The following is a 25,451-nucleotide window of genomic DNA, read 5'->3' as shown; positions in this document are numbered from 1 at the left end:
AAAGTGGCACGGCCTGGACCACCTCTCTGCAATGCAGCTCAGTGGCGCTTACTGGAAGCACTTGGTGGGCTAGTTAGCCCCCAGGGGCCCTCAGTATTGAAGGAAAGTTATATCCCCAATTTAAAACGTGCCATAGTGCGTGTTTGCACACGTCACCTCAGGCCCCATCCCCTCCCTTCACCACTGTGTAAACACGCCCTGTGGCTGTTCTAAGTTGAGAGATTAAGTCCCCTTGAATCCTAAGGGTCCCTAGGGTCAAACTAGACCACTAGGTACCTCCAGTAAGCGCCACAGAGCTACGTTTTTGGGCTCAGAGTCATAAGACTGGGCCTAAGAGCATTCCTCTCAATGCTAGCAGCCCTCATCAGTACAAACAATGCAAAGTCAGTGTTTTACATATCAAATTAGGGAAGAACACAATCCCTTCCTCTCTCGGAAGAGGTGCAACAGCTATGGGATTGGGCCATTTTGCACAGAGTTGCCATTGCCATGGAACATCTATCAGGGCGCTACAAAGATCAAGCAGATGCGGTCAGTCTACGACTAGACTATCAAGAGTGGGAGCTCCACTAGGAGCACGCTACTGCATTGCTTAAAAGCGGTGTCAGCTCACGCTCCCTCGGGACAGAAAATGGAGGTGCCAGGCCAGTAGATTTTCTCAACCAGGGACCATGTGTAAGAAACTGGCTCTATTTATACTGCACCAAAGTGAGGTACAGTGTGTATAGAGTCCAAGGGTCAACAGAGGTAGGCAGAGGTTAAAGTTAGATATAGCCTTACTCTCTAAAGGGGTAGCTTGGTCGAGCAGTAAGGCAGTATCAGAGGACAGTGTAAAGCATTTGTTGTACACACTCAGTCAGCAAATGAATTCACACACTCAAGGACTGAACTCTAGGCCAATTGTGTTTGTATAAAAAGATATACTGTTATTTTATTAGAACCAAGCACGCCTGATGGAGCTAAGCATTCAATTCTTTTCAGTAATAAGTTACTTGCTGTCAACAGTTTTAAAAAGCAACGAAGATTGTACTTGATTTGATTGACGGGGGATGCCGTAGGTCGCAATTCTTAGTAGATGCAGCACATTGACATGAATGGCTTTTTAAAGTAAATGCAGGTAAAACTACTTCTGTGTTCCTCTTGTAATCCAATGCTGGACTCCTAGGGTCAGCACTGGGACATTTACTTAAAACAGGTAAGTAATTACGTATTCGTAGTTTGTACGATTTTTAAAAAATATTTTCAGATTTCAAAAGTCCACACTTAAAAACTTTTTGGACCAGACATTGAAATACATAGGCTTTTACTGTAAATTGCAGGTAAGTTACTTTTGCGTTTCTTTTGTAATCCAGTGCTGGACTCCTAGATTCAGCACTGGGACATCTACTTAAAACAGGTAAGTAATTATGTTTTGTAGTTTGTACAATTTTTAAAGAATATTCTTGTATTTCAAAAGTTGACACACAACTTTTTCACAAAGAACCCCCAATGTTATCCTATGGAAGGAAATTCAATTCACAGGTAAGTTACTTTTTAGTTACTTTTCTTACTCAGTGCTGGACACCTGGGTTCAGCACTGGGACCTTTCCTGCAAACAGTTGAGAAAATTCAGTTAGGTTATGTGTGAGATTTTTAAGGAATATTCTTAGTTTTCAAAAGTCTACATTTCAAATCTTTTTGGGAGAAAAAGTGTCAATGTTATCCTATGAGAAAAACAGGATATCGGTTTCGAGGTAAGTATTCGGTCTTTGAAGTTAGGGTTCTCGGGCAAGACTCAGGTGTCTCCCAGGGTCAGTGATGCACTGTTGTTGCACCCCCAGTGACACTAGGGCGGCCGGGTGCAGAGTGTTGAAGCCCAATGTTATCCTATGGGGGATAGGGGGACTCCGGTTGGTGGCTGCTTGCAAGCAGGCCACAGGGCTGTGGGAGCAAAGCTCCTAGGGTTAAGCTCAGGGGAAGTTGGGGACCAAGTTAGCACCAAAGGGGCACCCTCAGCGGCACTAGGGCGGCCGGGTGCAGGGTGCTGTTTTGAGGTCGGGTGCCCTGTTGATTTCAATGGAGATTCTCCGGGACAAAGAAACACTGCAGGCTCGGGGACAAGTATCCTCCAGGAGTGACCACCACTTCGAGGGGTCATTTGGGATGTTGATGGTTGGTTAGGCCCTGCTGGATTGGCCACACAAGGCCGTGGGGCGTCGTGTGCAGTGGTGCCGTGGGACATCGGATTTTCTTACCTGCTCTGGTCACGGTGGGGGGGGGGGGGGGTGGGTCTTCTGGATTGAGTGTGCAGGCGTCGTCAGGAGGCTTAAGGCAGGTCAGGGGTCGCCGGATCTCGGGCCAGGGTGGCCGGGGAGGCCTCCTCGTGGTATTTGTCCACTCGAGCTCGGCCTGATTCGGCGGGTGCAGAGTGTGCGGGATACGCGGTTCCTGGCTGGCACCAGAAGCTGCAGTTTAAACACGTCCGGTGTTCACGAGAGAAACAGCTTGGAAAGTGAAGGCAGGTAGGTCCTCCGGGGTTTTTGAGGTTGCTGGACACGCCGGGATTTCGCAGGAGCAGGTTTGAGGCGAGACTGGCCTGTAGGGCTGTGGCCAAGTCAGTGGGCGTCGTCCTCTTGTTAGATCTGCACGGCTTTTCGACCTTCTTCTTTTCTTGTGTTTGCTGGATCTGAGGAAGGAAGGTTCAGGGTGCTCCTAAATACTAAATGTAGGGGTGTTACAGGTAGATAAAGGGTAGGGACCAATGGGTCCCTTCCCTGGGGTGGGTACACCCCCTATTCTGCCACTCTCCAGTGGGAGGGGGGCAGGAGCCTGTCCCTGGTTGGCTGCCCCCCCCCCCCCATCCTCAAGATGGCGAGGACTCAAGGTTGTGCTTCACCTCGCCTCCCCCACCTTAGGGGTGGAGTTGGCAGAGGTGGGCACACCTCTCTTCCTCACTTGTTTTTCCCGCTGGTTCTCCTGCCCAAAGTGGGGGGGTAGAGCCAGTGGGGACCAGTTGCTGAGTACAGCAAGTGGTCTGGAGAAGCTCACAAAGGCGGCAGGCCTTTCAAGCTTCCCCTGCCCATCCTGGGGGAGGGGACCTAGCACCTCGTCCCAGGATGTGCATTGTTGCAGGTCCTCGAGAGCGGATGGCTCTCGGCCCAGGGGTCCAGCAACATGTCTGGTGGGTGGCAGCCTAAGCAGCCACTCAGTCGAGACACTGGTTGTGGGTCGAGTTCAGGGGGCATTTCTAAAATGCCCTCTGTCATGCGGTTTACCTTGAAACCCACACTGGCATCAGTGTGGGTACAATGTGCTGAGAAGTTTGATACCAAACTTCCCAGACTTCAATATATCCATCATGGTACTGTGGAATTCGTAATGACAACCTCACAGCACCGTATACTCTTTAATGGTACACTGCACTTACAATGTCTGAGAATGGAGTCAGACACTGTAGGGGCACAGGGCTCATGCCTTTGTGCCCTCACCACTGGCATAGTGCACCCAGCTAGAGGGATGACTGACCCTAGGACAGGGCAGTGGTTGGTAGGCATGGCACACAGGGATGTGTGCCATGTCGACTCTTCACTTTTGATCTACTCCAAGAAACGCAGCCTGCAAGTCAGTGTGTTCGTGAAAAGGTACAGGGCCCCTCAGGGTGGCACAATTGGTGCTGCAGCCCTTAGGAACCTTCTCTGGTTACAGTGCCCTGGGTACATGGGGTACCATTTACCAGGGACCTACCTGTGGCCAGAGTTGCCAATTGGGTTTTGTTTTGGGAAAAGAACACAGGCCCTTGGGTCCTGATTGGCAGGGCCCCAGAGCACATCGTCAAAGAGCATTCGTAGTCTGGCAACAAAAAACCAGGCGGGGGGGGGGGGGGGGGGGGGGGTGGGAATTACTGCAACAGAAACCCACTTTCTCACACTATGGGCAATGCCATTTCCTTCAGATGGTTTCGCGTTTTGGCATACATCTTTACTCAATTTCTGCTGATCCCCAATGTACGGAGGAAGTCAAAGGCTGATAACTGAATCCAGATCCTCATTTCTCTGGCATGATCATACCAGAACTAAATTGAATCACTTGGAAGACAGCCACTCTCCTAGCGCTTACATCAGCAAGGAGGGTAGGCGAAATGCAGGCATTCGCCGTCCAATATCCCTTTCTCCGGTTCGCAAGGGACAAAGTAATTTTGTGAAGCAACCCTAAATGAAGCTGTCCTACTATGTTCATTCTTCCCAAATCCAGCATTGTCAGCAGAAGGTTCACTGCACTCTTTAGACGTAGGCAGATACAATAGGTTCTATACGTACAAGAAAGACATTCGTTCATCAGACCAGCTGTTTGTATCTTTAAAGGGTCAACTGCTTACCAAACAGGGAATAGCAGGTTGTCTCTCAGCTTGCACCACCTTTCGCCTCAGCGAAGCCAAGCATCCGCATGCATTACTTTCTGTCACAACAAGGCCAAGCGTCTGCTCCAAGGACTAGTGAGGGCACAATCAGTCAGGAGCTTGAATATGAGTGTTGAACTCTAGGTCCTTGTACCCTTCCCAAACATCTGCCGTACAGGTACCTGGAGGAGCAGACACGTTCACAGAGCACCACTGCAATGGGACAGGCAGTCCTCCGTCACATGTTTCAATAAAGATGAGCCTCCTTTCTTAAAAAGTATTATATTATTATTTATTATAATAATTATGTAATCCTTGCTATTCTGATTCTAGCATGTGAATATATAAAAGATGAATGCTGGAGAAGAAATTAGTTACCTGTAACTCTAGTTCTATAGCGTTAGCATCTTTCATATATTCACACGTGAACCTCGCTCTTCCTCGGCCAGAGACTCATTTACTATATTCTCTTCTCACACTTGTGTTTTGAGTCTGAGCTATTGAGGCCTCTAGGGGAGCATTCATTTCCACCTCATTAACTGGAGTTCCGGTTGCTTCAAATGAGGCAGATGTGCTTCTAAACAAACACTATTACCTGGGCCTATGGCCATTTTAATTCTATTTAATGTTTCGTGGAATTTCCAGCCTGCTAACTTTGAATGATACAAGCATTTGGATATACGAAAGATATCAACACTAGAGTTACAGGTAAGTAACTCATTTCTTTGGAGGTCAAAAATGCCAGTTTCCCCTACCTCAATGACTGGCGTTTGAAGGGCCGGTGTGCCACAGTTAGTCGTAGACCACCTCCAGATGATGGCGAACCTTCTGACATTGTCAGGATTCACGACCTAGAGTTGCACTCAACTCCTTTGCAGAGGCTTCCTTTATTGGGCCTTCCATCCGTTGCAACAAGTCTTGGACATTCGAGCTCTGATCCTGATGTTTAAGCCGTGACCTGAATCTCTGAGGGAGCATCTCTGAGGCCTCTTGGCCTTTTAGCCTCCGGCATCTACATTGTCAACTACACTAAGTGGCATATGAGAGCTCTGGAGTGGAATCTGAGGTTCCAATGAGCTCAGCACCAAGGAAATTTGTCAAATAACATTCAGATTCAGAGAAAACTGCACACGATCTACAGTGTTGGCAGCTCAATCGTAATTGGACTGTGGCAGTGTCCTGTCCCTGCCTCAACTAGAGTTGTGGTGTCTGGTGCTTCTGATGGATACTTCTAACCATAGATTCCTCGCCTTGTAAATATTCCCCTAGGAGTCAGACTAGATCAGAAAATTGAAAAGCAGTACTCCTGCACACCAATAGGTGGTGTCGTGCAGCTCTGCACTGACATCGTTCCACTCTGGCGTTTAACAGCAGGAGCGGTCCCTAAAACTTCTCGAGGCCCGGTAGTCTGCTTTGCACCGCTCGAGGTCCCTGTCTCGTGGGAGCTTGAGGGACCGGTCGCGGAATCATGATCATCAGCACTCTTCTTCCAAGTCTCCGCACTCGGGGTCAGGTAAGTTGAAACACAAGAAGTCGAAGCATTGTCGCTCTTCGACTTCTCCCTGCCATAGGCCAAAGGATGAGGAATGCGGGTGGTGCCCCTACTGCAGATCCGCGTGCAGACCCCGAAGGGTCGACACCGGGTTTCTCTCCCTTCACGGACCCGGAGCACCCCTGCCCAGCTTCGCCAATTTTATGAAGCGATGCATGCCATTTTTGGGCAGCCCAACTCTGCCGGTGCGCCTTCCGTCCCCGCGGACTCAGCTGTGGGGCCCTGGGCCTTCGACGCTGGCAGCTCCGGCAACGCAGGGTCCTCTTGGATCCAGGCCTGGATCTGGATCGGAGCCAGATACACTTGCCCTGGTGCCGAATCCACCGGCAACACGTCTGCAGCAGACGCCGGTTGTGTCCCCAGCCGGCGTCGACCCCAGCCTCCATCCTGATATAGCCACGGAGCCGAACCGACGCCGTATTCTACCCTGGCTCTTTTAGACCAGATTGGCAGCCAGAGGGGTGTGAGGAGGACTGGGAGGGGTCTGGAGACCCTCTGACTGACCAGTTGGGATATGAACTGGACTGGAGAGAGCAACTGGGGGAAGCCAGTGGTTTGGATACCTCACCAGACCATGGCATGTTGTCTACTCTTACTGTGGCTACGGAGGAGGGAACGTCTTACACCGTGGTGTTGCATAGGGCTGCCGAGGATCTCAGTCTCGAGCTACCTACGGTGGCAGTCAGGACTAACCTGACAGAGGTGTTTCAACCAGCAGCGATCTCTACGGAGCCCCTGCTCCCATTTAATGAAGCCCTCACTGACATACTTTTGGGCACCTGGTCCAGGCCCAACACCGGGGCTCCTGTGTATAGGATGCTTGCCCGACGCCACCTCCCAGCTCCGGGCAACCCCTCTTTCGTCTCCCATCACCCCACCCCTGAGAGCTGGGTGGTCCAAGCCTCCACCTCCATCGGCGCATTCCCTACCGCGCCACCTGATAGGGAATCCACGCATTCCCTACCGCGCCACCTGATAGGGAATCCAAAAGGCTGGACCATCTTGGGAAGAAGATGTTTTCTTCCTCCAGCTTGGGACTGCGGTCGGTAAACACCGCATGTCTGTTGGGCCGTTACATCTACTCCGTGTAGTATACGGTAGCGCAAGTGCTGCCCCAGTGCCCGGAGGAGGCCTGGGCTGTTCTCTCCCATGCAGTGGCCAAAGGGAGAGACGCAGCAAAGTTTACCATCCGCTGTGGGCTGGATACCACCGACTCGCTAGGCAGGACAATTTCCACGTCGGTAGCCCTTCGATGCTACGCCTGGTTGAGGACGACTGTTTTTTCCGGCGATGTCCAACCCGCTCGTATTCACATGCCCTTTGATGGCCGATGCCTGTTCGGCGATAAGGCAGACAACGGGCTAGAGCCCATCAAGGACTCGCGGGCTACGGTCAAGTCCTCGGGCCTCTCCACCAACCCTGCGCAGTCTGCTTTTCGCTTCTTTCTTGGCTACGGAAGAGGTGTCTCACCACGTCCCACCCATGGCCACAGGCCGGCGCACCCGACTCCCTCTCAGAAGCTCCTTTTCATCGGAGCGGTTCTGGACACAACGCAGTTTCGGGCTTATCCTCCTTAGCAGTGAGTCCGGGATATTCGGTCTATGATTCTGATCTTTTAGCCTCTGTCCTGGGTTTTGTCAGAATTACCGTGGGGCTGCTGGGCCTCAAGGCCTCCTGCATCCTGCTGGTAGATCATGCCAGGTGGCACATGCAGGCTCTGCAGTGGGACCTGAAGGTCCAGTGGGCATAACATCAGGGGAATCTGTCTGATTGCGATCAGATCTTGGAAAGCACTGCTGACAATTGCAGTGGTGGCTAACGAACCAGGATTGGGTCAACGGCAGATCACTCCCTTCCCCAACCGAAGTTCACAGTGGTCCGGGCTCCACATCAACCTCCTGGAGCTCTGGGTTATCTGTCTTGCGCTAAAAGCATTCCTTCCCTCTGTCCAGGGAAGAGTAGTGCAGGTGTTCACGGAAAACACCACCACCATGTGGTACTGCAACAAACAAGGCAGGGTGGGGTCATGGACCCTATGTCAAGAGGCTTTCCTTCTCTGGACATGGCTGGAACATCAGTGCATATCCCTGGTAGTTCAACACCTGGCAGGTTCACTGAATGCCAGGCCAGACAATCACACAGGTGCATGATGGATCACAAATGGCGTCTTCGCTCGGAGGTGGTGCAAGGTCTCTTTCTGCAGGGGGAGAGCCTTGGATAGATCTATTCGCCATTGAAGAGAATGCGCTATGTGAGCAGTTCTGCGCGTTGGAATTTCCAAGGCAACACTCGCTAGGCCGCGCTTTTCGACGCAAGTGGAGTTGCTGTCTTCTATACGCCTTTCCGCCTATACCACTTCTGCCCAGAGTAATGAAGATCATCAAGCACGGCCAGGCCCAAGTCATTCTTGTGGCGCCGGATTGGGCATGAAGAGTCTGGTATTCCGAGCTGTTACACACGGCCATCTTTTCTGCCTGGAGCGCGACCATGACCCCAAGTCGTGCTCCGACTGCCAGTTTTTGACGCCGAAGGCTTTGCCGGAGCTGTCCCGAAAGCTGCTCGAACACCAGCAGTCGGATCCGCGTCGATCGAGGTCCCGGTCCAGATGGAGGTCAAGGGACCGGTTGCGGAGTAATCGTCATTCCGGCTCAAAGTCTTCGCACTCGGGGTCAGGTAAGTCGAAACATAAGAAGTCGTCGAAGAGGCATCGTCGGTCTTCGACTTCTCCTCGCTGATCGGCCGATCCGACGAGGCGTGTGGAACTTGCCACTCCCGCGGCTCCGCACCCGGCTTTGTACATTCTACGAGGCGATGCATGCCATCTTTGGGCGGACCGACCCTGCCTTCGGGCCCCGCGGACTCGGTTAGGGGGGCCTAGGTCTTCGCTGCCGGTGGCTCCGGCCCCGGTACTGCAGGCCCCCCTTGGATTCAGGCCTGGATCCAGATCGGCACTGGTTGACTTCATAACGCCTCCACCGGCGCCACTTCCGACGGCACCACTACCGTGCCCGACGCCGGTCATCCCCGGCCGGCGTCGACCCCAGCCTCCTTCCCGACGTGGACACGGGGCTGGACCAACGCCGGATCCGGCGCCGGGTGGGGTTTTTGTGCCCCTGTTCACTTCTGGGGCCCCTTTCCAACCACAGTGGCAACCAGAGGAAGATAAGGAGGACTGGGAGGGGTCAGGTGACCCTTTAACTGACCAGCTTGGTTCTGAACAGGACTGGAGAGTGGAACTGACCTTGGCATGTTGTCTCCTCCTACCATGGCTACGGAGGAGGGAGCGTCACACGCTCTGGTGTTGCGTAGGGCGGTGGAGGCTCTCAACCTCGAGCTTCTTACGGTGACTATCAGGACTAACCTCCTGACTGAGGTGCTTCAACTGGCAGCGAGCTCTTCGGAGCCCGTGCTTCCGTAAAATGAGGCCCTCACTGACGTCATTTTAGGCATGTGGTCCAGGCCCAACACTGGGGCTCCCGTGGACAGGATGATCGCCCGAAGCCACCGCCCGGCTCCCCCACTTTCCTCTCCCAACACCCCACCCCGGAGAGCTTGGTGGTCCAAACCTCAACCTCCAAAAGCGCCGTCCCTACCGCTCCACCGGAAAGGGAATCCAAGAAGCTGGACAATCTTGGCCAGCGGACGGGTCAGCCCACCAACTCCCCCTCTGCTGCAGCCTCCAAACCCTCCTAGTCCGGCCTTTCAGGCCCATCAAATCCCAGTGGGCGGCAGGATTCGCCATCACCTCCCCCACTGGCGCACCATCACTTCAGACAGGTGGGTTTTGCAGATAGTCCGAAGGGGCTACTTCCTCCCCTTCGAGACTCCGGGCCATTCGCCTTACACTGAAGGCATTCCTTCCCTCTGTCTGGGAAAGAGTAGTGCAGGTGTTCACGGACAACATAACCGCCATGTGGTATTGCAACAAACATGGCGGGGTAGGATCGTGGACCCTATAGGAGGCCCTTTGCCTCTAGACATGGCTGTAACATCAAGGCATTTCCTTGGTGGCTCAACACCTGGCAGGTTCTCTGACTGCCAGGGCAGACAAACTCAGCCACAGGTGCATGATGGATCACGAATGGCGTCTTCACTCGGAGTTAGTGTAAGGTCTCTTTCAGCAGTGGGGAGAGCCTTGGTTAGATCTATTCGCCACCGAAGAGAACGCGCAATGTCAGCAGTTCTGCCCGTTGGAATGTCCAAGGCGGCACTCGCTAGGTGACGCTTTTCATCGCTAGTGGAGTTGCGGTCTTCTATACGCGTTTCTGCCTATACCACTTCTGTCCAGAGTGCTGAAGAAGACCAAGCACGACCGAGCCCAAATCATTCTTGTGGCTCCGGTTTGGGCACAAAGAGTCTGGTATCCTGAGCTGCTCAACATGGCCATCGATCCTCCGATCAGACTGCCTCTTCAGGAGGATCTTCTGTTGCAGCAGCAGGGGACGGTCCTCCACCCGAATCTGTCCAGTCTCCACCTCCTTGCATGGAGATTGAGCGGCGGCAGTTGACGTCGTTTGACCTGCCTCCCGAAGTCTGAGATGTTATTTTGCCAGCCAGGCGTCCCTCCACTAAGACTGTATACTCCTGCAGATGGAACAAATTTGTGGCATGGTGCGTAGCAAAGGCTGTGGATCCCCTTTTCGCCCCTCTTTCTGAGGTTCTCTTGTTCCTTCTTTCTTTGGCCCAGCAGGGCTCTGCTTTGGGCACTCTAAACAGCTACCTCTCGGCCATTTCAGCCTTCCTTAGGCTTCCTGATTAGCCTTCTCTTTTCAAGTCCCCTGTTGTAAATAGATTCCTTAAGGGCACTACTCCTCTTTTTCCTCCTGTCCCCTTCGTAATGCTTCAGTGGGACTTGAACTTGGTTCTTACCTGCTTCATGTGCGCTCCCTTTGAGCCACTACATAGCTGTCCTCTCAGACTTCCCACACCTATCTTGTGCACACAGGGTGAGTGATCTACAAGCTTTCTTCCAAGCCTCCCTTTCTGGCTGTCCATCTGGACAAGGTCGTGCAGAGAACTAGACCTTCTTTTCTTCCCAAGGTGGTTACTTCTTTCCACATTGGCGAACCCATCACTTTGCGCACTTTCTTTCTGCATCCTTCCAAAGAGGAAGAGAGGCTCCACCGTCTGGATCCAAAACGTGCACTTTCCTTCTACCTGGATCGCACCAAACAATTCCGGCTGGATGATCGGCTCTTTGTTGGTTACGTGGGCGCTAAGAAAGGTCGGGCCGTGCGCAAACGAACCATCTCCAGGTGGTTTGTTCTATGCATCAAAGCCTGATACTCTTTGGCAAAGAAGGAGCCTCCAGTGGGGCCGCGTGTCCATTCCATGAGGGCGACTTCAGCATCTACTGCTTTGGGGCGAGGAGTCACCCTAAATGACATCTGTCAGGCAGCTACGGGGGCATCGCTGCACACGTTCACATAACACTATTGCCTAGACAGCCAAGTCTGGAGAGACGGCTTATTTGGCCGTTCTGTTGTCCAGAACTTTCTGGTGTAAACTTGGTTCGCAGACCTACCTCCGGGGTTGGTTTTGCTGGGGTATCTATTCTAAGGTAAGCAATCTATAACTGTTTCTTACAGATGAACAAGTTACTTACCTTCGGTAACGATATATCTGTAAGAAACATAGGTTAGTCATAGATTCCTTACCGCCCCACCCATCCTCCCCATACTGCACACTGACTTCCAGGGTTAAGGATTTCCTTTCAGGGCCCTAGTTTTGTTGACCAGTGGTCAGTGTCTTGCATGGCTCTGCGCTTCTGGCGACGAAAGTAGTGTACAGAACTGACGTCAGCGCGTGAGGTAGGCGTCTATGTAGCTACCGCAACGTCATCCCGGCGATCACGACACCGAGTACGAACGCGGAGTCGACCGAGGCCACCTTCCGACGCGCAGGGGTACTGCTGACGAAAAACTTTCCGGATCCAGTCTGACGCCTGGGGGTAATTCTAAGGTAAGGAATCTATAACTAACCTATGTTTCTTACAATATATTGTTACCGAAAGTAAGTAACTTGTTCGTCAGATTTATTATAAAAACAATTCTTACGTTTAAGGAGCCTGATGAATCTATAGAGGTCTGTTTTGAGTTTGAAATTGTTAATCAAAGTGTCCATCCTGCCCCTTGATGGCATGTGACTGGTATGTACATGTGGTACCTGAAATAAAAAGCATCATTTGTGCATTGTTCTTTCGTTTTTGTAGGGACAGCTTGGTAATACACAGAGTCAGGGGTTGGTACCCTGCATCCTTTTTGTACTGAAAGAAATGCTACCCAACTACCACAAGTGGCGCTACAACACCCATGGAGTGAGAGAACGCATTGGTGAGGACAGAACTTGAGGCCTTTATCAGTTTGTCTAGTTCCATTTCCAAGCCTCTACAAATACTGACCTCTTTCTGTAGCTATCATCCTGTATTTTCTGTTCCGTTAGCCCTGATCTCAGTTTTTTTTAATCATTTGATTTCACTGCATTTATCTCTGTGCAGCAGGTCTCTCTCTAGCTTGTTTTCGTGTTCTATGGCTGCCTACCTGAGGTTCATTTTCCATTGCTTTAACTTTCTTTTGTTCCTTTTTCCCTGCTCTGTTTCTATTGTTACTCCCTTTTAGCTTCTGTTGGTTTCGGTCTCCTTTTCCGGTTCTGAAGGGGTCTCGTCTAGTCCTGTAGTTTGTTTCCTGTAGCCCTTTTTGGAGTCTATTGTTGATATTCTTTGGCTACTTTTGTAACCCGTAGCTGTCCTTCTCTGCTACTTTTCTCCATTCTGTAGTGATCTTTGTTAGGAAACCTGCTTCTTATAGTTTTGCCCCCACTTTATGCCCCCATTGTGATTACTAGGTACTGGTGTAATGGCTCTGAAATGCACTGAGCTCTACCAAACATGGCTTAGTGTGTGTGTGCTCTGACCTTTAAAATGGTGCATCTTTAATTGGCTTGTTACCATTTTGGCATGGCCCAACCTACTTATATGTCCCTAGTATATGGTACCAGTGGGCACCAAGGGCATGTAAGCTGACATGTCTCTCGTGGACTGCAGCACTTGTTGTGCCACACGAGTATGACAAGTTAAAACCTGGTTCTCATTCTGCCACTGCAGACTGCAAAGGCAGTTTAAAATTGCTAACTTGACTTTGCCATTTAAGGTAATGGCAAAGCCCAAAGCTCCCTTTTTAATATATATGTCACCCTTAATTAAGGCCTCACAATCCCCAAGACAGGGTTCAGTATATTAGTAAAATCCCTAAATGGTCTTTTTTTCTGTGGAAAGGCTAGTAGCCCCATTGGCAAGTACAGAGTTGCAGACTGACATCTCAGCTCTTCTAACTTCTGAATGGGACTACTAAAGTTGTTACTGTAATGTATCAAAAGAATCAGTGCTTTAAATCTGATTCAATGGGTAAATCGAATTTAATGTTACTCGTGTGCACAGTGCACCTTTGGAATGCGCCTCTTTAGTTGCCTGAGCTTTCCAGTGCTTGTTTACTGTTGTCCACGGGGGTTCGTCCTCCAGTCAGCTTTGTGTCCTCTTGGGGAGATGTACTAACAACTCCCAGGAAAGGAGACAATAGAAGCCTGCACTGGAGAGAGGTGTTTCCTCCCTCCTTCAGGAGAAGCCGCCTTTGAAGGGCAAATGGGAAACACTTGGGAGAGGGGCTGCTGTATTGTTTAGGCAGACATACCGGCACTAGGAATAAAGAAGGTGTAGGAGGCTGGCTTGGTGTATGGTACTCACTTATGTAAGCGTAGCAGCCTGCATCAATCTAGACAAACCATATGGTGATTTTAGTGGTCTTAGACAACTGTAGAAATCTCTCTAAGGTAGCTGTGGAGAGCAGTGTTACTGGTTAGTCCAGAAGGAGTGTAAAACAGCTTATTTTACCAGACCGTAATCTTATTGGTATAGATTAAGCGAAAAAGAACCACACAGTGTATTTATAAAAACAGGTATTTATTATATGGCACTCACTAACAAATAACAATATCTCCTACCCTGAGATATAACACAATATACTTAATATGTGTGATAGATAACAGGTAAGTATCACACAATACACAGTGGTCGCCTGGGGGAGACCAAACCATATACTAAAATATTGGGATGCAATTCAAATCAATGGGTAAGTTTCCTTTGTAAGGAAGTAGGACCCTTCCCAGTGGATCCTGATGAAACGCATTGGAAGACCGATCCCAATGAGCCACCCAACCAGTGGATAACCCTGGAACCAGGATATCTACACCAAGGAAGTCGGGGGCACAGGTGCAAAGTGGCTTCGGAGACTGCCGTTGAACACAATGGAGGAAGTCAGGAGGTTGCCTCTGGCAAAGGAGGTGAAAGAGTTCCGTGGAACCCAAAGGGGGTTTCAAGTCGAGGAGTACCTGCAAGCAGAGGGCACAGAGTCTATGCCACTCAGGAGTGACCCGGAGGCAAGGAAAACGAGGTCTGCCATCGTCGAGAGATGCAGGAGAATCTTTGTAGGAATGTCTTGCAAGACACGGTTCCGCCGAATCAGTAGCTCCATCCGAGGCTACCACGATACTGCAGATGACAGTCTAGCAATTCCAACGGACTGCGTCTGTACGGATCAGTTTAAAGCATCAACAGACTTGTAGTCTGTACCTTTTCGGTACACGCGATCCTGTTTGTACTAGTCGGTCGGCGCAACTGTTGTGGTTGCGTCGTGAAATTAAGTGATGCAGAGATGCGGTACACAGAAGTTATGTTGTAGTGGCTCCAACGAGGGATACTGGCCTCAAACACTGTGAGAGGAAGGTCAGGCCTTCAGGGAGTAGCAGAGCTACCACCTGTGTTGCTGAGCCTTTTGAAGTCCGGTCACTCAGGAGGGGGCCCCCGAATACGAATAGCAGGCAGGTTGGACCGGGCAACAGTCCAAATACAATCAGAAAAAACCCAAACTGCCTGAAAATTGCTTATAAAGTGCTCAAAAGTCACTGATATGTTTGAAACCTTACCATACAAACAGAGGAATTTCCCCAAACAGAGTAGGAAAGAGGATGTTTTGGAAAAATATATTTTTTTTATTTATAACATTTTATCAAAATTCTAATAAAGACATGTAACCATGGAAGTACCACATAGATAAACGTATGAATAGTCCCACACATACACTCTCTCAATACACACAAACAGCCACAAACCCAAACATACTCATGCACTCTAAGACCTCATGATGAGTTCACAATATTAAACATTACAAAGACACAAAATGCATAAACATTGCAATACATAAGTCAGTTAGAACTAAACCTATAGATACATGATAAACATCCAGCCATCATTTGATTTAGGGGGTTGATACAGTCAATGTACAAGGGTCTTCTTATTAGAAACGATGGACACAACAGAGGCACGTGGTTCTCCAGCGCCAACACGCATCTCGGTGTCTAACCCGTGTATGGGTCACACCTTCGCCAGGGCTTTCAGATCATGTGTGGGACACAAGAAAAGATGCGCCTGGAAGGATAATGGAATTTAAATAAACATATTATGAAAAGCGTCTAAATATATACACAAGAATGCAATTCCTACATACAGAACATGGGAAGGGGAGAATGAAACTTTTACAGGCTCATAATGATAGAGGTGATAAAACATGACATCCAAAGAAAACACCAGTCAAAAAGAAAATAATGGTTAAAAGGATTTCACCCGAGGATCCCATAGTGGAAAGACTTAATATCGCAGTGTAGATGGATTCCAAGAAGAACAGCGAAACAGACATAACTACCTGATTTTCAACCCACTAAAACGAATACCGGCGGTCAAGAGATCGATAAACAGGAAGATTATACCCAGGGGTCTAAAAGGATGGAGATAATATCTGTAAATATTGAATCAAAAAGTAACAGGGAAAACTCTGGGTCATAGGGTTTTTAAGGAAAGGTATCCTGCTTAATAAGATGCAAAGCTAGACCCAGCTGAGGTGAAGTCGGGTATATATGCCACGTTGCACCAAGTATGGAATAAACAAGTTACGAAGAGGTAATCCACGCTCCATGCAGTGCCAGCACTTAAGAGTATAAGTGCAATAGGATTTGAAGTTCATCTAAGAAGGAGATAAAGAGCACAAAACTGGTACCGATGTTAGGGGAAGAACAGGATCCAAGTCATCTACTCTAGGCTAGAGACACTGGGGAGCCATTATACTCGCCAGGAGATTAAAGGTGAGAGCAGTCTGTGAAAAATCGTTTGTGTAATACTGCAAGGAAAAACTAAGTGGCCTCGACTGCAATGAGAAGTAATCTTTGGCGTACAATAAAGGTATGTTCAAATGGTGCAGAAAGCCGCAAAATTAGTAACCCCTTTTTGTGGTTAGAAGCCAAGAGTCGATCTGGGGGGAAATGGGTGAAAATAGCTGTGAGGGGCATCGTGCAGTGCGTCAAACAAAATGATTAAAAGCGCACTCTACTCCGGTCTGCACAGTATGGAAATAACATAAGGGGGAGGGAAATGCTATCCAGCAATATTTGGGGGGGGGGGGGGGGGGGGGGTGAGAGCACGATGGTGTGAGTAGCCATTATAAGGCCGTTAAAGGAAGAATAGAAACCGAAAGGCTAAAGGCAAACAAATCCCCTGTCGTGGGGATATCAGAATATAAACAGAGTAACGTACCCGGAGTGCTGTAAGGTCCGCGGCAGCCATGGCCATCCGGTGGCGTGCGGGGAAAGAAATCCCCCGATAATGAAATCAGCTGAGCATCGGATAAGGTGCTCAGCGGGTTTAAATAGAACTGGCCAATACAGAGGAGCCGTTCGACACGTGAATGATACGCTCCTCCCACAGACTCAAGAAAATCGATATAGGAAGAGGACACAGCCTCTGTGAGGGAGGTGATGGGGTCCTCCGGAGGCCATGTTGGACAGAGGCACAAATGACAGAGAACATAATAAACAGCCTATAGGGGGAACTATCACATGGAGTCGGAAATGCACTATTCAATCAGTGTCCCTTTTGGAGTCTGGGGCAGCCCAGGATCGGCAGACCGGTCAGCTGTGTTACGGTGCCTGCAGGGGAGTGACTCCTTCACTCCAAGGGAAATTCCTTCAGGTGTCTTTGATGTCCACAGGCCGTGTGAGGAGTCTGTATGGAGCACGGGCAAAGACGTTGCAGTTGACTAACAGAACGATGAGAACAGGAGCAGCCGAAATCTTCCCAGTTGCAGTCTTGGGGCCAGAGCGAAGTCCAGCGAGGTCTAGAGTACCCAGACAGTTGAAATGGTGTCCAATCTGAATCTTGTCCCACGACGAATCGAGGGACCTACCCACAGGAAGGCCCTTTAGTACCCTAAGGTGGGAGTTGAGACGAGTCAGGGGTCCCTCCCAGAGGAGGGGTTGGACAGGGGGGAGGATACTCCCATGTACGTTTTCCAGTTTCGTGCCAGAGTGGGAGCCAACGGCTCCCTGAGCTGGTTTGAACTGCAGTATGCATGGAGGGCATCCAATGTGCCCTTCAAGCAGTCTCGGTGACGCTGGCAAGCGCCTCCACCCTGCCCCAATACACTAAACCTTGTCTGGGAGGTGGTCACACCTTCCTGTGACAGGATATCTATTGTTCTGCATTCCCGCTGCTCGGGCTTGGCTCAGGAACAGGAGGGCAGAAACGTCTCTAGTCTTCAGCCTGGAGCTTGCTGTCCGGTTCTAGAAGACTGGTACCGGGAGCACTGAAGGCCTCCCTGTGGAGCTTTACAGTACATGGAATCACGCCTCCCACACTGGCTACGGTGTGGGGGTATGATTCCAACATGTTTTATACCAAACAGAACAGGGTTCGTTGCAGCCAGTTTAGAGATGGTGTTCGTGTAATGACACCTGGCCACTCTGTATTGTAATGGCTGATGCACGTGCAACTTGAGAAAATGGACTCAAGGTTGTAGGGGTGTCCCCCTCATGCAGGGGCACCCTCACACTTGGAACCAAGCACCTTTCCTTCAGGATTGAAAGGCCTGCCTTAGGGGTGACTTATAGGTTTTAAGTGCAGTGACCTCTGATATAAGGAAGCTTATATCTGTCGTAAGTGGTGCTAGCACCAACTCGCACAGGTTGCTATGGCAGGCCTGTAGTCACAATTTGAGTGGTCTCTCATGGGTGGCATCATATATGCATGAGTCCATGGGAGACCCCTGGTGTACCTATTCCCTCGGTGCCATATACCAGGGATTTAGAAGGGGACGCCAGTAGCCAATCTGGAGTATATCTAAGTACTCACCGTGTCCAATATAGGGGAGAAAGCACTGAGGCTGGGGTCCTGGTTAGCAGGATTCCAGCCAGACTAGTCAGAAACAGCTTAACACCTGGCAAAAAGTGGGAGTAACCATAAAAAGCAGATCCTACTTTCCTACAGAAGGGGAAGCTATTCGTCAAACCAGTTTTCCAGGGGCATGTAACCCCTCTTAGTAGCCTCACTTCTGGGTTAGTCTAGGGAGCTCTGGATGCTGAGAAATGGTTTGTGCCATGTTGGGAGTTGGCCGAGTGGTGCATCCCGGGACAGAGAGAAGCCACACCTCCCAGGAAGTGGTCATCAAGAGGGAAGAAACCTGGTAGCGCATTGGCTACCAACCATATTCTACCTAGAAAGCATTTTCTAAGCATAAACAGGGCACCCCGAGCTCAGATCTTGGCTGGACTGGAAGGAGGACTGCCCTGCTGCACTGTGGAATCGGCAAAGAAAAGCTGCAACGGCGTGAGCTGAACCTGGTGGCTAGCAAAGGAGGAGGACTGTACCTGCTATGTCCTTCTTGTGGAGACTTCATCTCCGGAGCCCAGCCAAATCAAAGAGACTCCAAGGCTCAGTTGGCTTGACCGCTTGTTCACCGCATGGGTCCACAGCAGCTGAGAAGCCTGCTGGGCAAGCAGCTATCCCAGAATCATCAGACTACTGCAAACCTCCGCTATGCAGCACCAGGGACCAAGATCCGACTCTTAAAGTTGCACCTGAGTTCACTGATGTTGGGAGAGTCAACAGAGTGCAGCTTGGTCACCCTAAAGCAGAGTTGTTGCCCAGGGAAGGACTTGGCTGTGACGGCCGTACCAGGATTCTGGTAGCCTAGTGGAGACTGGACTTCTACTAGCACTAAGAGGACTTTGAGGGACGTCAGTCCCGTGACCAGGACAGCCTCACCTGCATTCATGGATCACATTGCACCCACAGAATCCTTGAGCATCTTCAGCAGCCTTCATCCCTTGCATCAGGACCACTTCCAAGGAATCCATTGCAAAGGGGAGAAAGTGCCTGTAGCTGTCTGGAGACTTCTTCACCTACAGAGGTAACTGATTGTGAGGACCTTGCTGGTCCCTTGTCTGTCTCCCTACTGGAGTTTGTCGCCTAAAGTGACTCATAAAAGACCGCAATGCAACTAGCCCAACTTTTTGGTGAAAAAGTGTTTGTGCCAAATTCATTCAGTTTTCCAGCTCTTGTTCACGGTTGAGTAAAATACTTTGATTTACTATACCTTGTAAATTCTATAGCTCTGGAACCCTCCAGTTGATCTTTTTCCTTGTGGTGTCTACAATTCATAAAAATAGTCTATTTTTATAAATTAGTGTCAGGTTTCTTTTGTCTCGTTGATTTCTTCAATTGTTTTGGTGCTGTTTGAATACTTTACACTTGTTCCTTTGTGTAAGTCTTGCTGCTCAGAGCCACAGTTAACCAAGGTTGAGCTGAAGGTTGGACAAACTGAACCTAAGGTCAGACCTCCCAAGCTGGACGTGGACGCAGTACATTCCGTCCTCGGAATGGAGGTCAGAAGTCGTCCGCCACACTGCCCCCAGCAGCGGCAGCCTCCAAGCACTCCTAGGCTGATTCTGCAGGACCACACTACTCCAGTGGGTGGTAGAATTAGTCATCTCCCCTGCTGAAGATCTATAACAGTATGTAATAAGTGGGTCTTGTAGATCGTCCAGGAGGGCTATTCTCTTCCTTTCCTTTTTTCCTCCTACTATTCTGCCAAGTCAGGAACGGCTGACGGAGGATTACTTAAAGCTACTCCATGTGGAGCTATAGAAAGGGTTCCAGTTTCAGAAGTAGGCAGTGGCTGTTATTCCCACTATTTTCTGATTCCGAAGAACAAGGGATTTTGGCTCTTCGGACCGTCAATCTCTTCCTGAAAAAGGAGAAACTGAAAGCGCTCACATTGGCTCAAGTATTGTCTGCCATAGACCAAGGAGACTGGATGGTAGCCCTGGACCTGCAGGATGCCTATTTTCACATTCCCATCCTGCCGGGCCACAGGCGTTACCTATGGTTCAAGGTAGGCCACGAGCGCTTTCAGTTTACTGTGATCCCCTTCGGCCTTACCAGTGCCCCTCAGGTGTTCACCAAGGTGATGGCGGTGGCTGCAGCTCATCTGCCCAGGTTAGGGATTTGTCTCCCCCCCCCCCCCCCCCCCACCTCGACGACTGGCTGTTGAAGGCTTCCTCACCCCAGACAGTTGTCTCCCACCTTCAGACTACGGCGGACCTCCTGTATTCGCTGGGGTTCTCTATAAATGTGCCAAAGTCACACCTGACTTCTTCTCAGACACTCCCTTTCATCGGAGCTGTTCTGGACACAGTGCAGTTTCGGACTTATCCTCCCGAGCAGCGAGTCCAGGATATTCAGGTTATGAATTCGATATTTCAGTCTCTATCCTGGATTTCGGTGATGTTGACTCTGAGGCTGTTGGGCCTCATTGCCTCCTGCATCCTGTTGGTAGGGCACGCGAGATGGCGTATGCGGGCTCTGCAGTGGGACTTAGTTCCAATGGACACAGCATCAGGGGAATCTCGCCGACATGGTTCTGATCTCGGAAGGAACTGCGAGGGATCTGCAGTGGTGGTTAACAAACCGAGATTGGGTCAAAGACAGACCTCTCTCCCTTCCCCATACGGATCTCACAATCTTGATGGATGCGTCACTTCTGGGATGGGGCGACCACTTGGGAGAGATGGAGATCGGGGCTCCACATAAATGTGTTGGAGCTCCGAGCGATTCGCTTGGCATTCAAAGCATTTCTTCCCTCTGTCAAAGGGAAGTTGGTGCAGGTGTTCCCGGACAACACCACCACCATGTGGTACTGCAACAAGCAAGGCGGGGTGGGGTGATGGACCCTTTGTCGTGAGGCTCTGTGTCTCTAGACGTGGCTGAAACATCAGGGCATAACCCAGGTAGTTCAACACCTGGCAGGTTCTCTGAACGCCAGGGCAGATGATCTCAACCGTTGATTCCTAGCGGATCATGTATGGAGTCTCCAATCAGAGGTGACGCAAGGTCTCTTTCAGCAGTGGGGAGAACCTTGGTTAGATTTCTTCGAAGAGAACGCGCAATGTCAGCTGTACTGCGTGCTGGAGTTTCCAAGGTGGCTTTTGCTCGGCGACGCGTTTCGTCACAAGTTGTGCTCAGGCCTGTTGTACGCCTTTGTCCCATACCACTCCTGCCCAGGGTTCTGAAGAAGATCAGGAGCGACTGTGCCCAATTCATTCTTGTGGCGTCGGACTGGGCAAGGAGAGTTTGGTATCCAGAGCTTCTGAGCATGAGTGTAGATCCTATGATCAGGCCGCCCCTTCGGGAGGATCTTCTATCGCAGCAACCGGGGAGGGTTCTCCACCCGAACCTGCGCCTCCATGCGTGGAGATTGAGCAGCGGGAGTTGATGGCTTTTGATCTTCCTCCCGAGGTCTGTAATGTTATTATGGCGGCCAGGCTGCCCTCCACTAAGTCGGTATAGGCCTGCTGTTGGCAGAAATTTGTATTATACTGTAAAGAAAGGTCTATTGGCCCTCTTTCTGCTCCTCTTTCTACTGTACTTTTATTCATTCTGACCCTTGCCCTACAGGGCTCTGGTTTGGGAACTCTCAAGGGTTACCTTTCTGCTCTGTCTGCTTTTTTGCGGCAGCCAAACCAATCTTCTTTCTTTAAATCTCCTATTGTAAATAGATTTCCAAAAGGGCTGGTTCACTTGTTTACACCCACAGCCTTTATTAAGCCAAAATGGGACCTTAATTTGGTCCTCACTTATTTGATGTGCGCTGCTTTTGAGTGGAGGAAAAGGTCGGGGAATAGTCCCCGACCGAGGACCTCGTGGAGGAAGACCAGGTGGGTGATCTTGTGCGTCGCCTCTTGTGGGGACGGTCACTGTGATGAGCCCTGGACCGTGATCTGTGTCTAGAAGGAGATCTCGGCCTTCTGTGAGGGGAAGAACGATCCCTGGATCGTGACCGGCGTGTAGAAGGTGACCTTGGCCTACCAGGAGGAGACTTGCTTCTACGCGGAGAAATCCTGGAGGGCGAATACGTGCAAGAATAGTCCGAGCCCGGACTTCTGCAGCCACCTGTACCCACATTCTCCAAACAGCGATGTGAAAGTACAAACTTCTCTGTCGCCTTAGGTGATTTCTCCGGAGAAATCTGTACTATATGTAGACCTGGAGAAGATGATCAATCCCCTGATGAAGATCTAGATCTGGTTCTAATCTCCTCCGTGGCCGCTGCAGTTCTATCCCTCGACGTCGAACGTCTCGACGTCGATGATGTTTGCGTCACCATCGGTGCAGATTGCTGGGAATGCCGCACTGCTCGCGATGCCGATCGCCTACGGCGATGCGGAGACTTCGCCGATTTTCTTCGTCGTCGAGCTGGTGACTTTGACGTCGACCTTCGCCATCGAGTTGCCGACTTTGACATCGACATTCGCCGTCGAGTTGCCGACTTTGATGTCGACCTTCGCCGTCGAGTTGCCGACTTTGACGTCGAGTTGAGGCTGACCTCTTCAATGTCGAATGATGCCTTGACGTCGATAGCCCCACTTGCGGCGAGATATATGTCGTCGCAGCTCTCGACGCTGACCCCTTCGAGGTCGGCGGAGAGTGTCTCGACGTCGACGGAAGCCTCAACGTCGACGGAGACTGTCCAGATCTCATCGGACTAACAGCCTTCGAGCCCAAAGTGCTGTGCCTCGACGCCGACTTACTTGAATGCGGCGGAGAATCTCGACGTCGAGATGGATCTCTTGACGCAGAAGAAGCCCTGGGTCTTTTAGACGGTGACTTCGACGGCGAATCTCCTGGAATCTTGGTCTTCCTGGGATCAGGAGAGGTGGTATGTCGCCGTTTCTGAAGTCGTCTAGCTGAAGAGGGGGGTTTTAAGGATGAATGGTCACCTTCATGACTGCTTCTTTCCTTCTCCAGCTGGGCATGCAGCTTTATGCGCTCTCTATCGCGCAGAGTGCGCCTGGAACATTTCTGGCAGTGGGGGCACTGGTCAGGATTGTGTGAAGTTGGAAGACACACAATACACACGAGAGTGTGGATCTGCCAGTGCCATCTTATTGCCACAGGAAGGGCATTTCCTGAATAAAGCAGGCATTCTGACTGGAAGAAATTAGAATATACTAAGAAAACCAGCAGAATAAGCTTTCAGGAGCCAGAAAACGTCGAATTTTCTGAAAAAATCTGAAGAGAAAAACTTTGTCAAAAAACTGAAGAGCTCAAGCTCCAGGATCCTCATAGAAGGAGCCGGAAAAAAGAACTGACCTAACTGTCACCTGTGATGCATCATGGGAGCAAGGGGTCTCCTGCAGGTCTTAAAGGCACGGTCCCCCTACTCTAATGCCTTAAAGGCAAGGTGTCAGTTTTCTTTGTTTTCTTGATACTCTACTGCAGCCTACAGGCAAGTGCCTGCAATTACAAGTTTGCTTTATGGCAATAAAGCATTGTTGTGTGACAATTGGTTTAGTGCTTCCTTTTTTCCTTATGGGTTAGGGGTACTACAATGCAAACCTATGTAATTTCAGCATTTTTGCCATGTTTGAAACATTTTAGGCTGCATGTATATGTTTTCACATATGTATATATATGTATTTTCTATATGCTCCAGGGTCCCGCACGTGGGCGGGGATTATTCATAGATTATGACTTTGATGAGTATCCCCTGGATGAGAACTAGGATTACAGGTAAGTAACTAATCCTTCTTGAGCAAGTGCGGTGCTCACAGGTGACAAAGTCTTTGCAGGGAAGGCAGAGCAGGTCCTCCGGGTTCTGGGGGGCTGCTGGCTGCAGGACACGCCAGGATTCCTCTGGAGTAGGTCGAGGTCAGAACAGGCCGGTAGGGCTGGGGCCAAAGCAGTTGGTTTTCTCATCTTCTTCCTTCAGCACGGGTCTTCAGTCCTCCTTCTTCTTGCTTGTCTGAGGAGGGAAGGTTCGGGATTGCTCCGAAATACTAAATTTATGGATGTTTCAGGTAGGTAAAGGTTAGGACCAATGGGTCCCTTCCTTGGGGTGGTTACACCCCCTATTATGCCACCCTTCAGTGGGAGGAGGGGCATATGCCTCTCTCTCGTTGGCTGGGTCACCTCATCTTCAAGATGGCAGGGACTGAGAGTTGTGCTTCACCTCGCCTCCTTCACCCGAGGGGTGGAGTTGGCAAAGATGGACACACCTCTCCTCCTATCGAGGTTTTCCTGCCAATTCTCCCTCCCAGTGTGGGGGGTAGAAGTGGTGGGGGCCAGTTGGTTGGAGCAGCAAATGGCTGGGTCAGCTCACAAAGGCGGCAAGCCTTTGAGTCTTCCTCTTCTTGGACCCTGTCTATCCTGGGGAAGGAGGCTTTGCACTACTTCCCAGGATGTGCTTTGTTTCAGGACCCCGAGAGCGGGAGGCTCTCGACCCAGGGGTCCAGAAACCTTTCTGGGGTGGCAGCTGACGAGCAGCCACGACACTAGAGTTAGGTCGTTTTTCAGGGGGAATCTCTAAGATGCCCTCTGAGTGCATTTGACATTAAATCCCACACTGGCATCAGTGTGGGTTTAATGTGCTGAGATGTTTGATACCAAACTTCCCAAAATTCAGTAACGCCATATGGTGCTGTCAAGTTCGTAATGACAAACTCCCAGACCATATACTCTTTATGGCTTTACTGCTCTTACAATGTTTAAGAATGGACTTAGGAACTGTAGGGGTACACGGCTCATGCACCTGTACCCTCACCAGTAGTATAGTGCACCCAGCTAGATGGGTGTATTATCTATACCATAAGCAGTGGGTTGTAGGAATGGCACACAGGTATGTGTGCCATGTCGACTCTTCACTTTGTTCTGCACCAAAACTTGCATCTGTTTGTGTGTTAATGTACAGGACCTATAAGGGTAGCACAATAAGTGCTGCATCCCTTATAGGCCTTCCCTGGTCACAGTGCCCTTGGTACCCATGGTACGTTTTACAAGGGACTTGTATGTGGCCAGGGAGGTGCCAATTGGGGTGCAAAGGTACAGTTTTAGGGAAAGAACACAGGCCCTGGGTACCTGATTAGCAGGAAATCAGGGTACACTTAGTCAAAGGGCATCAAACAGACAAAAAGTGGGGGGCAACCATGCAAAAAGACACTTTCCTACACTTGCCACATAGTAGGGCACACATTGTGTACAATATTGTAGCCACTGGCTTGGAGAATGACTGTTTTGATGAGGGGAGTTTTTTTGTCTTCCAATGTGAGGAGGAAAATTGATATGAAGAACTACAAGATGCCAGTGGCCTG

At 50.2% G+C, this 25,451-nt stretch overlaps 1 protein-coding gene across 2 annotated transcripts in view; it reads left to right on the top strand.

Moving 5' to 3' along the window:
* NUP188 (nucleoporin 188) overlaps positions 1 to 25,451 on the top strand; it is a 1,223,536-nt gene that overhangs the window by 491,698 nt on the left and 706,387 nt on the right. For both annotated transcript variants that reach the window (XM_085614037.1, XM_085614036.1), the window contains exon 21: positions 12,139 to 12,259. In XM_085614037.1, coding sequence (XP_085470163.1) covers positions 12,139 to 12,259 — 121 coding nt within the window. The remainder of the gene's footprint in view (positions 1 to 12,138; positions 12,260 to 25,451) is intronic.

Source organism: Triturus cristatus, chromosome 1_2 (genome assembly GCF_964204655.1).
Source record: "Triturus cristatus chromosome 1_2, aTriCri1.1, whole genome shotgun sequence".
NCBI classification, from domain to species: Eukaryota; Metazoa; Chordata; class Amphibia; order Caudata; family Salamandridae; genus Triturus; species Triturus cristatus.
The sequence above is the reverse complement of the archived record's forward strand: the minus strand, read 5'-3'. Positions and strand labels throughout refer to the sequence as shown.